The sequence below is a fragment of the Coenobita brevimanus genome, chromosome 18 (genome assembly GCF_032717465.1).
Source record: "Coenobita brevimanus isolate Jiangsu-jjx chromosome 18, ASM3271746v2, whole genome shotgun sequence".
Classification (NCBI taxonomy): domain Eukaryota; kingdom Metazoa; phylum Arthropoda; class Malacostraca; order Decapoda; family Coenobitidae; genus Coenobita; species Coenobita brevimanus.
In genome coordinates this window covers 917,256-930,792 of record NC_136971.1, presented here as the reverse complement: position 1 = coordinate 930,792, position 13,537 = coordinate 917,256, and the positions used below count along the sequence as shown (strand labels likewise).

At 40.4% G+C, this 13,537-nt stretch overlaps 1 protein-coding gene across 2 annotated transcripts in view; it reads left to right on the top strand.

The window, feature by feature from the left end:
* Positions 1-13,537, top strand: part of LOC145391370 (tudor domain-containing protein 7-like) — a 75,861-nt gene that overhangs the window by 42,814 nt on the left and 19,510 nt on the right. The window contains exons 14-15 of one of the 2 annotated variants that reach the window (XM_080265968.1): positions 3,821-3,945; positions 13,311-13,421. In XM_080265968.1, the coding sequence (XP_080122094.1) occupies positions 3,821-3,945; positions 13,311-13,421 (236 nt within the window). The remainder of the gene's footprint in view (positions 1-3,820; positions 3,946-13,310; positions 13,422-13,537) is intronic. The other variant, XM_080265969.1, reaches the window with a different exon arrangement.

Genomic DNA, 13,537 nt, shown 5'->3' with positions numbered 1-13,537 from the left:
ACAAGGTTGTGTAATATCACCATGGTTGTTCAGTATATATATATGTTTATATCCAAGGGATGGTTGGGGTTGATTGCTCATTTAATCCCACTCAGGGATGAGTGAGGCTGGTCACTTTCATCTTAAATGTCAGGACGAACTGGCTAGGCCCGGTCTTCTACGCTCCTCATGGGGCAATGTAGGGTTGTATGATGGATGGATGGATATATATATATGGATGGGGTAATGAGAGAAGTCAGAACATGAGTACTGGAGAGAGGGATGGCATTGGTAATGAGTGGTGATGGATGGATTATCTCAAATCTGTTGTATGCTGATGATGCAGTACTACTTTCAAATATTGAACAAAAACTTAGTAGACTAGTGCAGAGTTTTGCTCGTGTCTGTGATCATCGTTCCTTGAGAGTAAATATAGAAAAGAGTAAAGTGATGGTTATTGAGAGAAAAGGTGACTCCCAGTGTGATGTTACAATGAATGGAGAGTGACTGGAATTGGTGAGAGAGTTCAAATAACTGAGTACAGTGGTAGAAAAGAGGAAAGTGTGCAAAAGATGTGGAAAGTAGAGTGACACAAGGAAGGAAGGTAGCTGGTGCCATGAAGGCCTTGATAAGAAACAGAGGCTTGCGTGTTGCAGCTGCATAGGGCTTACATGAAGGAGTGTTAGTGCCAACATTAACATGTGGATGTGAGACTCTGGTGTGGCTTGAAAATGAAAAGTCAAGAGTGAGAGCAGTGGAGATGGGACTGCTGAGGAATTTTTGTGGAGTACAGAGAGTGGATAGGATACAAAATAATGTGGTTCGTAAAAGATGCAAAGCGAGGAAGTCTGTGGACACCAGAATCGAAGAGAGTGTGCTGAGATGGTATGGTCATGTGGAGAGAATGGATAACAATAGAATGGTGAAAAAGGTATATCTGAGCTAATTTGAAGGAGGGAGGAGGCAAGGTAGGCCAAGGAGAAGGTGGAGGGATATGGTGGATGAGTGTGTGAAGAGAGGTATGGAAGTTAGTGAGGTTAGGGGACTGACAAGAGATCGAGGTGGCTTGATGAATGTTGTGAGAAGAAGCGTATGATCGGGGATTTGGCACCCCGTTTTAACGTGAGAGCATCTGGATTGACTCTTTCAGATTCATTGATGTGAAGCTATCGAATGTGATGAATGTTTTTGGCGTATCAGATAGTGCCAGGATTCCGTGGGCTTGAATGTTTAGTGAATGGAAGCGTGACCCATTGGATTGGGCAAACTTGAGCTGTCTGGACATTGCTACTCTTCACCCTGCCCTAGGGTGAGAATGGAGGTCCGGTTGATGAAGATGTTTGATAAGTGTTTGTGTGCAGTCCATCTAATGTTGAATATTGGCCAGCTCCCAGCTGCCTTTATTGTTATTGCATTTTCTCTCTTTCTTGTATTGTTTCTTATTTAATTGTGGCAGGCATTTCTACCCTTCAGAATTAACTGATACAAACCAAAAAAAACTCTTCGCACTTTTCACATTTTGAGCTGTAGAAGCATTACTAATGGGCGTAAAAAACTTTGGGTTCTTTAGATGTATTCTTGAGGTCATTCCCAATCAGAAGTGTGCCATCCATTTTCCTCTCTCTCCTTTAGTTTTTGAGTGTCATCCCTGTGAAGATTGGCCTTAGCATCCCCAGCCACCAGTACCGGTTTTCCAAAGTGCCTCTCTAATTCCCCAGTGGCTCAGTGGAATTGAATGGAAATTTGCATGCTTACAGACATTGACTAGTACTACCACTCTCTATTGTACACCTTTGTGCTACATTGGCCAGGTCAGGGGTCAGAGTTCATCAAATGCGAAAACAGTGAAAATTGCTAAAATTATGACTATGCTCGTGCAAAATGCTAAGGGTTCAAAGATTATTAAGACAGGGTCATGATTCTTGGTTGGAATGTCGCACTGGATTACCTTCATATAAAAATGACAGTGTCAGAACTCACTTCCAGTCACAGGCAGCAACACTTAGAAGTTGTACTTCTGGTGTGCCATTCTGCAAAGTTCAAGTTTCCTAACTCCACAATGGGTGGATGAAATCGAATGAAACTGTGCATGCCTATAGACCTTAATGAATGCTACAAGTGTGCTTCATACATGCATGACCTGTATCTGCAAGGTCAGCGGTCAAAGGTCATCGATTGCAGAAAATACGAAAAGTGCCAAAATTACGACCTTGCTCACGCGAAATGTTAAGGCCTTAAGATTTTTAAGCCAGGGCCATGATTCTTGGGTGGAATGTTTCACTGGGTTATTCACTCTCATCTTAAATGTCAGGACCAAATTGCCTAGTCCTGGGCTTCTACACTCCACATGCGGCAACGTAAGATTGGATGATGGATGGATGAATCTCCATATAGAAATGACTTTTAGTATCGAAACTCACTTCCGGTCACTGACAAAGTTTAGTGTGTTTATAGATAGCCATCGTCGCGTTCCGGCCTGTTATCGGTGTTTGTTTGTCTACAGTCCACGTAAGTCAGCACAAACTGTAGCTTGTTAGTTACAAATGCCACACTGAGCTTTGGACCCTAGTACAGTAATGGATGTACTCTTAACAAACCATACTGTCCCCTTACGTGTTATGTCATTGTGAGCAATGGATACTTCATTATATTCATGTGGATGCAGGAGTGCCCATTAGTTACAGGAGAGAGCACAGTATGGTTTATTGGTAGTAACTAAGTACTGTAATGGATTTTGTTTTATTATACCATATTGTGCCCTGTCTTGTGGCATCGTTGTAACTAATGGACACTCCAGTTGCCATGTGTGTGTGATTGTCATAATAATGATGACAGTTTTCTAATTAAGGATTATCAGGTGGCCTTGCAAAATTTTCATACTTTTTAGTCTAATGTGGACAAACTTGTGATAATGTGTCCCACAGAAGAAAATTATATGATAAATCCATGTATTTTGCAACTTCTACAGTAAACACTCAATTTAGTGGGCAGCGATTCTGTGGATTATGAGTTTAGCAGGCAGGAGCTCATAAATTTTATTTAATTTACTGTAATTTAAATATTCATCGGTGAGGTCAAAGGTTTCGGACAGCAACTGTAGGATTACTGTTTTCACTTCAGAGTGTCTAAATTGAGTCTGTAACTCCTTTTCCATAACACCTCAAGGTTCTCTCTTGTAAAATCACATATGGCAATGTTAGATTCAGTTTTTTATTTCTGTTCGTAATAGAAAAGAAAGAAAAATCTTTTTGAACAGGAAGACACCAGAAAATACCAGACATCACCTTCATGCTTGTGTCCATGGCTAATCAGCAAGATGATTCAGTATATAATTTCATTTTGGGCAGTATTAATAGGAACAATGATTACAATAATCATGATGATGATGGTTGGATGGTGCTTTATTTATTTCATTTCATCATTTTTCTTAATTATTGTTATATATTATAATTGCCTTAATGTTAGTGAGAGGTATTAGGGTGGTGTTTTGGGATTGTTTAGGTACGTAGAGAGGAGTTATTTCACAAACACCCGACAAATGTCACTCAGTTATCACTCAATTATCTGTCATCGCAGTGTCCGGCCCAGCGCAATAACTGGTGCCGAAACGGGACATAACCTGGAGTTCTGTGCAATTTCTGGTGTTGAGGTGTATCAGCCTTTTTTTTTTTTTTTTACTAGAACTTTTTTTTCCTTTTCTTTCTGTATAATTCTCTCTGTCTGTTTGTCTCTCTCTCTCTCTCTCTCTCTCTCATGAAATCCATGTTATGAATAATTTTTAAAGGAATTTTTGTCTTTTTGTTTGGAACGATGCTGCTATAAAATTCCGTTTCCTTGCTAGATCGCACAGAGGAGATGCTGGGTGAGGGTCAGGAGATTGATATAACACGACTCTACTTAGCCCAGTTCTCTCATGATGGTGAATGGTATAGGGCGGCACCTAAAGGAGCTCCAGAAAATGGCAAGGTTAGTATCATGTTAGATAAAATAGAAATACTGTACTGTATAGTGATGATTAAATTACAGTAAAACCTCAATATAATGGACTTCATTAGACTGGAATTCTTTTTTATCGGATGTGAGGAGCTACCAGACTAAATTCCAATATATCGGAAAAAGTCTGATTAAGCCAGAAGCAGTCCGGACTGCCTGACCACTTAAGCTATGTTCATCACAGTAAGGTAAGTAAAAGACATGATTATGAGTGTACAGTGCAGTATTATTATATATATATTATACCATTTCATTAATGTAGTGAAGTTATAACACAGTACAGTACAGCAATGGTAGTCAAAACAGTCTAAAAACCGTTTGTGCGATCCGGACTAATGTCTGATATATCGGAAAAAGTCTGGGTTAGCAGGGAGAAGTCCGGATGTCGCTTTTATTGGAATTTTGGATTTTTCGGAATGGCTTGGGCCCCAATTAGTCCGTTATAGTGAGGTCTTACTGTAATATATTGTATTTAGCGTCGGAGGCATAGTCATGAAATAGGATGAAGTCAATAAGTAATTTTGTGTGTGTGTGTGTGTGTGTGTGTGTGTGTGTAATGCTGACATTGTCAGTTTTACTAGACTGGGACAGATTTTTAGGAGGAGGATCATTTGGAATGTGGAAATGATGATAGATGATGGGCTATTTTGAATAGTTTATCATTGTTAAGTTTGGGTACATAACTTACGTACAGTACTGGTTTATTGTATATTCAGGCATAGCATGTGTATGTACAGTAATGTATAAAATTTGTGTTGGAATGATTTTAACAGAACCCATGACTAGTGATGGTATCAGATTTTCCTCAACTAAAAATATTGGTTTACTAATTGTATTTTGAAGTACTGTATTTAAGAATCAGAAAGAAATTATTTGTTCACCAGAGTAAAGATGTTATGTTAAAAAACCTGTGAGACAATACCATCTTGTCTATCTGGTAGTCATCACTATTCCAAAGGGCATATGGTATAATAAAGTACTGTACTGATACACGCAGTCCTCATTATGAGTCATGGCACTGTAAATTGAAGGAAGCTTGCAAATAAGCTTAATAGGTAGCAGTGGGACTTTAATTGGTTGGTTTCATCTACTGTGAACATCATCATATAAATCCAGTAACATCTTTACCAATCTATTCTCGCCATCTTCGTGGATTTTACTGGTAGTTCAGAATGGGAGAGTCTCTCCAAACTGATGAGGTTGGGTATAACCAACATTAACTTCTATTGTACTCGAAGTCTCCCTTGAGATGAAGAAAAATGCCTAGAAATAGCGAGAAAAAAAATGGAGCTAGATTTTAGGTGGTAATAGAAGGAACAATCATATTGAAAAAAACAGTGTATAGTGAGGACTTGCTGTATTGTGCTTAGGCTCGCATGTCTAGCTTCTTGGCTTCTATACCGGTAAAGTTATTACTGTATTGCAAGTTTTAGTTCTAAAGGTTGGTTAGTTTTGCTGTACCATGATTGTGGATAATATTAAGCTGTTGGGAAAGACTGGTTTTTAATTCTCAACCCCTTCAGTGCCATGTTGTAATGTAATATCTCATATGATGTATTTTCCTTTTGATCGAGCTACTATGGGACAGATTTATTCATTTTTTTGGGAGACTTTTCTTACTTAGGGAGTCAGAGTAGTCTTTTCAGAATTGAATAAATAGATGGAGGTTGCAAACGTAATGCATAAAAGATGTCACCATACCTAAGGGGTTAATGCTTCAGTGCAGTAGTGGTTCAGTGATTATTCCTTTATCTTTCATATTGATCTATAGTGTATATAAGTCATTAGTTATGGTGATATGGGAACTAAATACTTGCTTTACAGGTTATTGCATGCCAATAATCTTGCATGTGGAATGTCCTTGAGTGTTGATTATTTTGTTCACTAACACAATTCAGACATCCATCATACACAGGAGTCTTTCAGGTGAAGTATGCTGCATATACTGATAATAATGCCCCAGTTTCTTGTATTTCAGGCCAAAGACCCTTGAGATACAGAAACACTGGTCAGTGCTTTTTCAGTCATAACCTTTTGATTTTTTTTTTTAAATGTAGAAGAAGAAGAAAAAAAAAGCCAGAGCTAACAAAACTACTCTCGTAAAGTTGGGGGTGAAGTTAAATACATCATCATCATCATCATCATCATCATCATCATCATCCGGAACTCTTTTCCCATCCTAGGGCAGGGTGAGGAATAGCAACATCCAGACAGCCCAAATCTACCCAATTCAATGCTCCACGCCTCCATTCACTCACCATTCAATCCCCTGGAAACTTTGCTTCATCTGACGTGCCAAAAACATTCACCACCTTCAGTAGCTTCATGTAAACGTATTCAGTAGTCAATTTGAATGCTGTCACATTAAAAAGGGGTGCCAAATCCCTGGTCATGCGGTTCTCTTCACAATATTCATCCAGCCAGCTCGATCTGCTGTCAGTTCCCTAACCTCACTGACTTCCAAACCTCTCATCCTCACACACTTATCCTCCATATCCCTCCCACACTCATCCACCATATCCCTCCACTTTCTCTTTGGCCAACCTCGCCTCCTCCCTCCTTCAGATTTGCTCACTTATACCTTTTTAACCACTCTGTTGAAATCCATTCTCTCCACATGACCATACCATCCTTGTACACTCTCTTCAGTTATGGTGTCCACAAACTTCCTCACTCAACATCTTTCACGAATCACATTATTTCATATCCTATCCACTCTTTATACTCCATATTCATTCCTCAGCAGTCCCATTTCCACTGCTTTCACTCATGACTTTTCATTTTCGTGCCACACCATAGTCTCACATCCATATGTTAAAATTGGCACTAACACTCCCTCATGTAAGCATCGCACAGCTGCAACACTCAAGCCTCTGTCTTATCAAGGCCTTCATTGCACCAGCTTCTTTCCTTCCTTGTATCACTCTACTTTCCACTTCTTTTGCACATTTTCTTCTCTCTTCTATCACTGTACCCAGGTATATGAGCTCTCTTACCAGTTACATCCTCTCTTCATTCACTGTGACATTACACTGGGAGTCACCTTTTCTCTCAGTAACCATTACTTTACTCTTTCCTACACATATTCTCAAGGCATGACGCTTACAGACATCAACAAAATTCTGCACTAGTCTTCCAAGTTCTTGTCCGGTATTTGCAAGTAGTATTGCATTATCAACATACAACAAATCTGAGATGTTCCATCCATCACCATTCATTACCAGCGCCATCCCCCTTTCCATTACTTGTATTTTTACTTCTCTCACCACCCCTTCCATATATGTATTGAACAACTGTGGGGACATCACACAACCTTGTTGCACACCCACACCAATTGTGAACCATCCACTTAGATGTCCATTCACTCTTACACATGCTTCACTACCATCATAATAACTCTAGACAGCACCTAGCAGCTTGCCATCAACACCTTACATGTGCAAAACCTTCCACAGTCCTTCTCTTTCTACTTTGTTTTATGCTTTTTCCACATCCATTAGTGCCATAAATACCTTATTGCCCTTCTCACAAGCCATCTCCACTATCTGTCTCTCTGCAGATATTTGATCCACACATCCTCTGCCACTCCTAAAGCCACCCTGTTCATCACTCACTAGGATTTCTGATATCTTTCTTACTTTCTCTGTAATAATTCTTCCATATACCTTCCCAACCACACTCAATGAAGTTATGCCACGGTAATTCTTGCATTCACTTCACTCACCTTTGTTTTTATACTTGGGTACAATCACAGCCTTTTTCCACTCTGCTGGTACAGTTTCACTCATCCATGCCTTCTTACATATCTCCAACGAGCACTTCATTCCACTCTCTCCACCACACTTAATCATCTCTGCATATACCTCATCAACCCCAGCTGCTTTCCCATTTTTCAGCCGTTTCACTGCATTCTTCAGCTGTGTGAGTGTCACCTTTCCTGGCACTGCATTCCATCTCTGCACACCCCCAAAACCAATCATGTTTACAGTTGCTCTGCTCTCTCTATTCCCATTCATCAGGCTTTGAAAGTATCTTTTCATCTGGTCCTTACTTCCCCAAGGGTCAATAATCTACCACCTACATCCTTCACACCTTCACATTTTTTTCAGCTGTCATTTCTACAATTCTGCACCTCTTTCCAGAATAACTTCCTATTTTCTGAGTATTTTGCATTCATTTTCCTTCCTAGATCATCATTTACCTCCTCCTTTTTCCTCTTCACAAGTCTCTTTACCGTCTTCTTGCTGTCAGTATATTTAGTTCTTCTTTCAGTTGAATCTCTGTCCTGTAATGACTCTGGCCACTTCTTCCTCTTTTCTTCCACTGCTCTCTTGCCACATCACACACTGCTTTGGCATTCCTAACTAAGCAGTCCCTTTATGTATTCCACAGGCTATCCAAATCCATTTCATTTCAATTCATTGTTTCTAATTCCTCCCCAACTTTGATCCTGTATTCAATTTCCATTTCTTAGATCCTCAGTTTCTCGACTTTCAGTCTTCCTCCCTGACTGCTGCTTTCTCTCCTGGTCCACCTCACTCCTCGCAGCTTGATTTTGCATACCACAGTCAAGTGACCAGACATCTCCACATCGTCCTCTCATGGCCCTCGTATCAGCAACCATTCTGAGCATCGACCTCTCTATGAGCACCTAATCAATCAGACTCCGTTCAACACAATCCCTGTTCCCTTTATACCATGCTTATTTATGTGCATCTTTGTCTTTGAAATACGAGTTACAAATGCACAGCCTCCTTTCCTGACACATATCCTTCTGTTGCTTCTGGATATTTTCTCCTGGTACTCCATTACGTCCCATTATGTTATGCTGAGGACCAGTGTCTACTCTTCCATTCATCTTGCCCATTGCGATCACTTTTTAGCTGATGGGCATTTCTCCCGCCGCTTCATTCATCTCATCTCAGAACCTGTCTTTCTCTCTCCCATTCCTGTCATCACACGGTGCATATGCTGCGATCACAGCCACTTTCACCTCAGACTTGAACTTGATATACTGTACATTCATCTCGAGCTGACACATTTGTAATCTCTCATTCCACTCTGCCACACCTCATTCATCAAGAAAGTAGCTCTTTCCTTGCATCTTCCTTCCCCCATTCATGCCAGACCTCACACACACTACACCCTCCCACTCCTCCACTTCACACCCTTTCATCTTTGTTTCACACAATGCCATCACAGCATGTTTAGCACTCTTGAACGTATTCACAACTTCGACTTTCTTGCTCTCCTCATTCACACTTCTCACATTCCACATGGCAATGTGAATCTGCCTTTTGGTTGGGGCCCTGGGCAGATACTGGGCTCTCCAATGCATTCTGAAACATTTGTCGTGATTAAGTGATTTTAGATAGGGGAATCTGGGGGACATTTAACCCGGTCAAAAACCTGGTTATATGGTTACCACCCAGAGTAGTAAATAGTGTCCTGGGTACAGGAAACCATTTGGCTTGTCACTCAGTATTAAGACCATAAGGCATCCCTATATTGAGTGAGTGGATGATGGGTGCCCCCATCCACCACTGTATATATATATATATATATATATATATATCTATTGCCAGACGCCATAATCCTGTAAGGGGTGGCCACTGACTTTGAGTTATTCGTTTTACGGGGAGGGGCACTAACCCTCCACCAACCCACTTGCTGACACATAGGATGCACGTATGGTTTGGTTATATGGTTACCACCCAGCATTGTAAATGGTTTCTTGGCTTACAGAAAACCATTTGGCTTGTCACTCAATGTAAAGCCACCTGTAAAGGAAAGAAAAGCAATAAGAAGTGACAGGAAAGATGGGAGAAATAGGAAGAGAGGAGGGCAGAAAAAAAAATAAAAATAAAAAATAAATAAATAAAAAATTAAAAAAAAAAGCCTATGGAGTCACATGGAGAGACAGGCTGACGAATGAGGATATAAAGGAGCGTTGTGGTGTGGATGTGGATGTGATAGGAAGCATTATGAGGAACACACTGAGGTGGTTTGGCCATGTGGAGAGGATGGAGGGTGAAAGACTGACGAAGAGAGTGTATGTGAGTGAGGTGGAGGTGGGAAGAGGGAGGGGGAGGCCGAGGATGAGATGGAGGGATGGGGTGGAGAGGTATATGAGAGAGGGTGGTGTGAGTTGGGAGCAGGGCAGTGAAATGGCGGGGAACAGGGCGACTTGGAGACAATTTGTTTGTGGCCACCCCAAATGGGATTGAGGCGTCTGGCAATATATATATATATATATATATATATATATATATATATATATATATACAGTAAAAGCTTGATTAACCAGAATGCATGGAGATTCTTCCATTCTGGATGTGGAATTTTCCAGACAATCGAATGTTACTCTTAGAAATTTTCTGGGAGGTCAAACATATGAAATAGGACCAAACTTGGGACTTTATTTCTTAAAGGACAGTATATTATTCAGTATTAGATACATTACAGGTAAGATACAGTACATGTACACTACATTACACAAAAAAAGACAGCAAGAGAAATTGTACAGGACTGAACACAAACCAGCAAGCACTACCAAAAATTATTTAAAGAAAAATGTAGCATATGTTTTGTGGTAGGTGGGGACGCTCACCATCCACTCACTTGACGTAGTGCTGCTGTCGGGTGTCTGCCCTTTCCTCTCCTCCATCCTTCTTTCCTTCCATTCTCTTCTGTCTTCCTTTCCTTCTTTCTTTCCTCGTCCTTCTTCCTGCGAGTAACTTTACATTCCCTCTTCTGTCTTTCTTTCCTTCATTCTTTCCTCATCCTTCTGCCTGTGGGTGATTCTACACTGAGTGACAAGCCAAATGGTTTCCTGTACACCAGGAAACCATTTACTACGCTGGGTGGTAACGATATAACCAAATTTTGGTGCCTGGTGGTTTAGTGGGTAATTATTGTGCTCCAATCGGATTGAGCCGGTGAAGGTTCATATCCAAGGGGTGGTTCTGGTTGATAGCTTATGTAATGCCACACAGTGGTGAGTGAGGCTGGTCACTCTCATCTTACGTGTCGGGACCAACTTGCCTAGCCCCAGGCTCCTACGCACCTCATGGGGCGATGTAGGATGGATGGATGGACGAATTTATCATTTGTTACAGGCCAAAATAATTTTGAGAACTTAGCTGCATACACTACTTTATCCTGTACTGCACAGAACTAATCAAGAATTATAGGGGGATCATCAGGATCATGAGATGAGGATTCAGGCATTGGAGAAGTGGAAGGAACAAGGTCAGGAGCTGAAGAAGTGGAAGGAACTGGATCAGAAGCTGAAGAAGTGGAAGGAACTGGGTCAGGAGCTGAAGAAGTGAAAGGAATAGAATCAGGAGATGAAGAAGTAGAAGGAACAGGGCCAGAAGCTGAAGCAGAGGGAATAATTTTGTGTCCTTGCTTTACCATACTTTTTTTTTAACAAATCTTTTTTCGACCCCATGCCAGATGGAATTTGCGTTCTGGATATATGGATGTGCCGATGCATTGGATGCTGGTTAATCGAGCTTTTATGGTATATATATATATATATATATATATATATATATATATATATATATATATGTACAGTAATCCCTTCAAGATCTGATGTAATAGAGCCAAAGGCATGTCTGGGACTTGGTTTTGTCCGGTAGTTGGGAAAAATTCCCCTGGACAAGCACTTATAGACTCCAACCCAACCTAACTTTGAAAACCACCTAAATAACTCCCTACCGACCTGCACAGGACCTGTTTAAGACCCTATTCGAACGAATAAGGGATGGAAACTATAAAATAAATGAAAAGGAAGCAGAGAATGAGAAAACAGAAGTGAGTATGGAAAATAGTTAGCAGTGTCCAGAGTACAAACAAAACGACTGTGACCATCGTGAAGATTAACCTGCCTCGTCTATGGCTCTGACAGTGGTGAAGGTGCACTTGAAGCACATACAGTAATCCATTGTTGCACTGCACTTAATCATTTGCATTGTGAATTATAATTATTTAACACTGCACATTCTATTCTTAATTGTGTCACACCAGTTGCAACACGCCAGTGTTTCACTCTGCACTTAATCCTTTGCACTCTGAATTCATATTTCTTAGCACTGCACAACACTATAAATTCCCATGTGGTCTAGTGGCGAAGTATTGCGGTTTATTCACTGTCCACCATAAAAGCAAGCACGTTGGTAGCTTGGCGATGAGCTTACAGTCACGATGGTAGGTAGGCGGGAAGTGGGGAGGATGCAGGGGCGCTCTAGCGGACGTCGCCATAACTGCACGCCAAAACACAGCTGTTTGTCACCACACAGCAAATTTAGAGTAGGAATGAACACATATCGGCTTTTTTTTTTTTTTTTTGACCCGAGCCCAAAATGTCCGGGACTTGGGTGTCTGGGTCTTAAGGGATTACTATATACTCTGTACTGTGTATATATATATGTGTATATATATATATATATATATATATATATATATATATATATATATAGGTTTATATCCAAGGGGTGGTTGGGGTTACATTCAGGCTGTTTAAGGGAAAACGCTTTGTAAATACAAAGGAGTTTCTAAATAAATATTGGAAAATAAAAGAGAAGAAAATAAAGAAGCTTAGCAACCAGGACAGTAACTAAAATGACATAATGAGGGGCCATTGAAAAGGTCATCCCGATCGCATCATAGATCGCATTCCTCGTCAAGAGAATTCCCTGTCAAAATATTGATGATTCTCAGTGACAACAGTTCTCATCTTAGACGATTCTGTGTCATTCATACATTGTTATTATGCATAACAGATGTTTATTTAGTTGTCCTGGGGCTGATTGATGGTGGGATTGTATACAATGCTGCTGCCTCCCTACTGAGTTTGAATACTAGTCTGAGATCACATTCTCCAGTGACTTTGACTGGGAACTGGGGTTTTCCTGTACCAGTTAGGATAAATCCCATAGGATCTGTGTTTTCATTATTGTGCAGTTCGCCATGACAAACTAGGCGTGGTACGGTACCAGTTATACCCAATATCCAAGGGATCACTGTACAGCATTCTCCGCAACAGGAGGCGTAAGAAAGCTTGAGTATTGTCTATTTTTCTCATATATTATTATAGAAGAGTACTTATTGACCATTAAATTATTTTCCCTCTGTTGTGTATAAGGTATGATGTTTGCAGGACAACATGCATAAATGGGACCTTAGAAGTGAACGAGTTAATATCCTAATATTATCCAGGCATTCATTCTTGGATGCTAATGAAGCCATTACCATTTTTTTCCCTTTGCATTCTTGCATCCCTCCAAATTAACCCTCTCTCTTTACCCCACCATCATTAACCTTACTAACAGGTGTTGATGTACTATGTTGACTTTGGCAACTGCGACTACGTACCCCTGACCAACATACGGCCCCTTGCAACTAGTGGCTATCAGCTGAACCTGAACAAAATCCCACACCAGGTAACAACATGATAAACCTTTGTGATAGGTAGCCTTAAGTATACGGCCATTATTCTTCATGTTGTTACATATTGTGGCCACATCATTTTTAGTTGTGAGTAAAACTTATGATGATG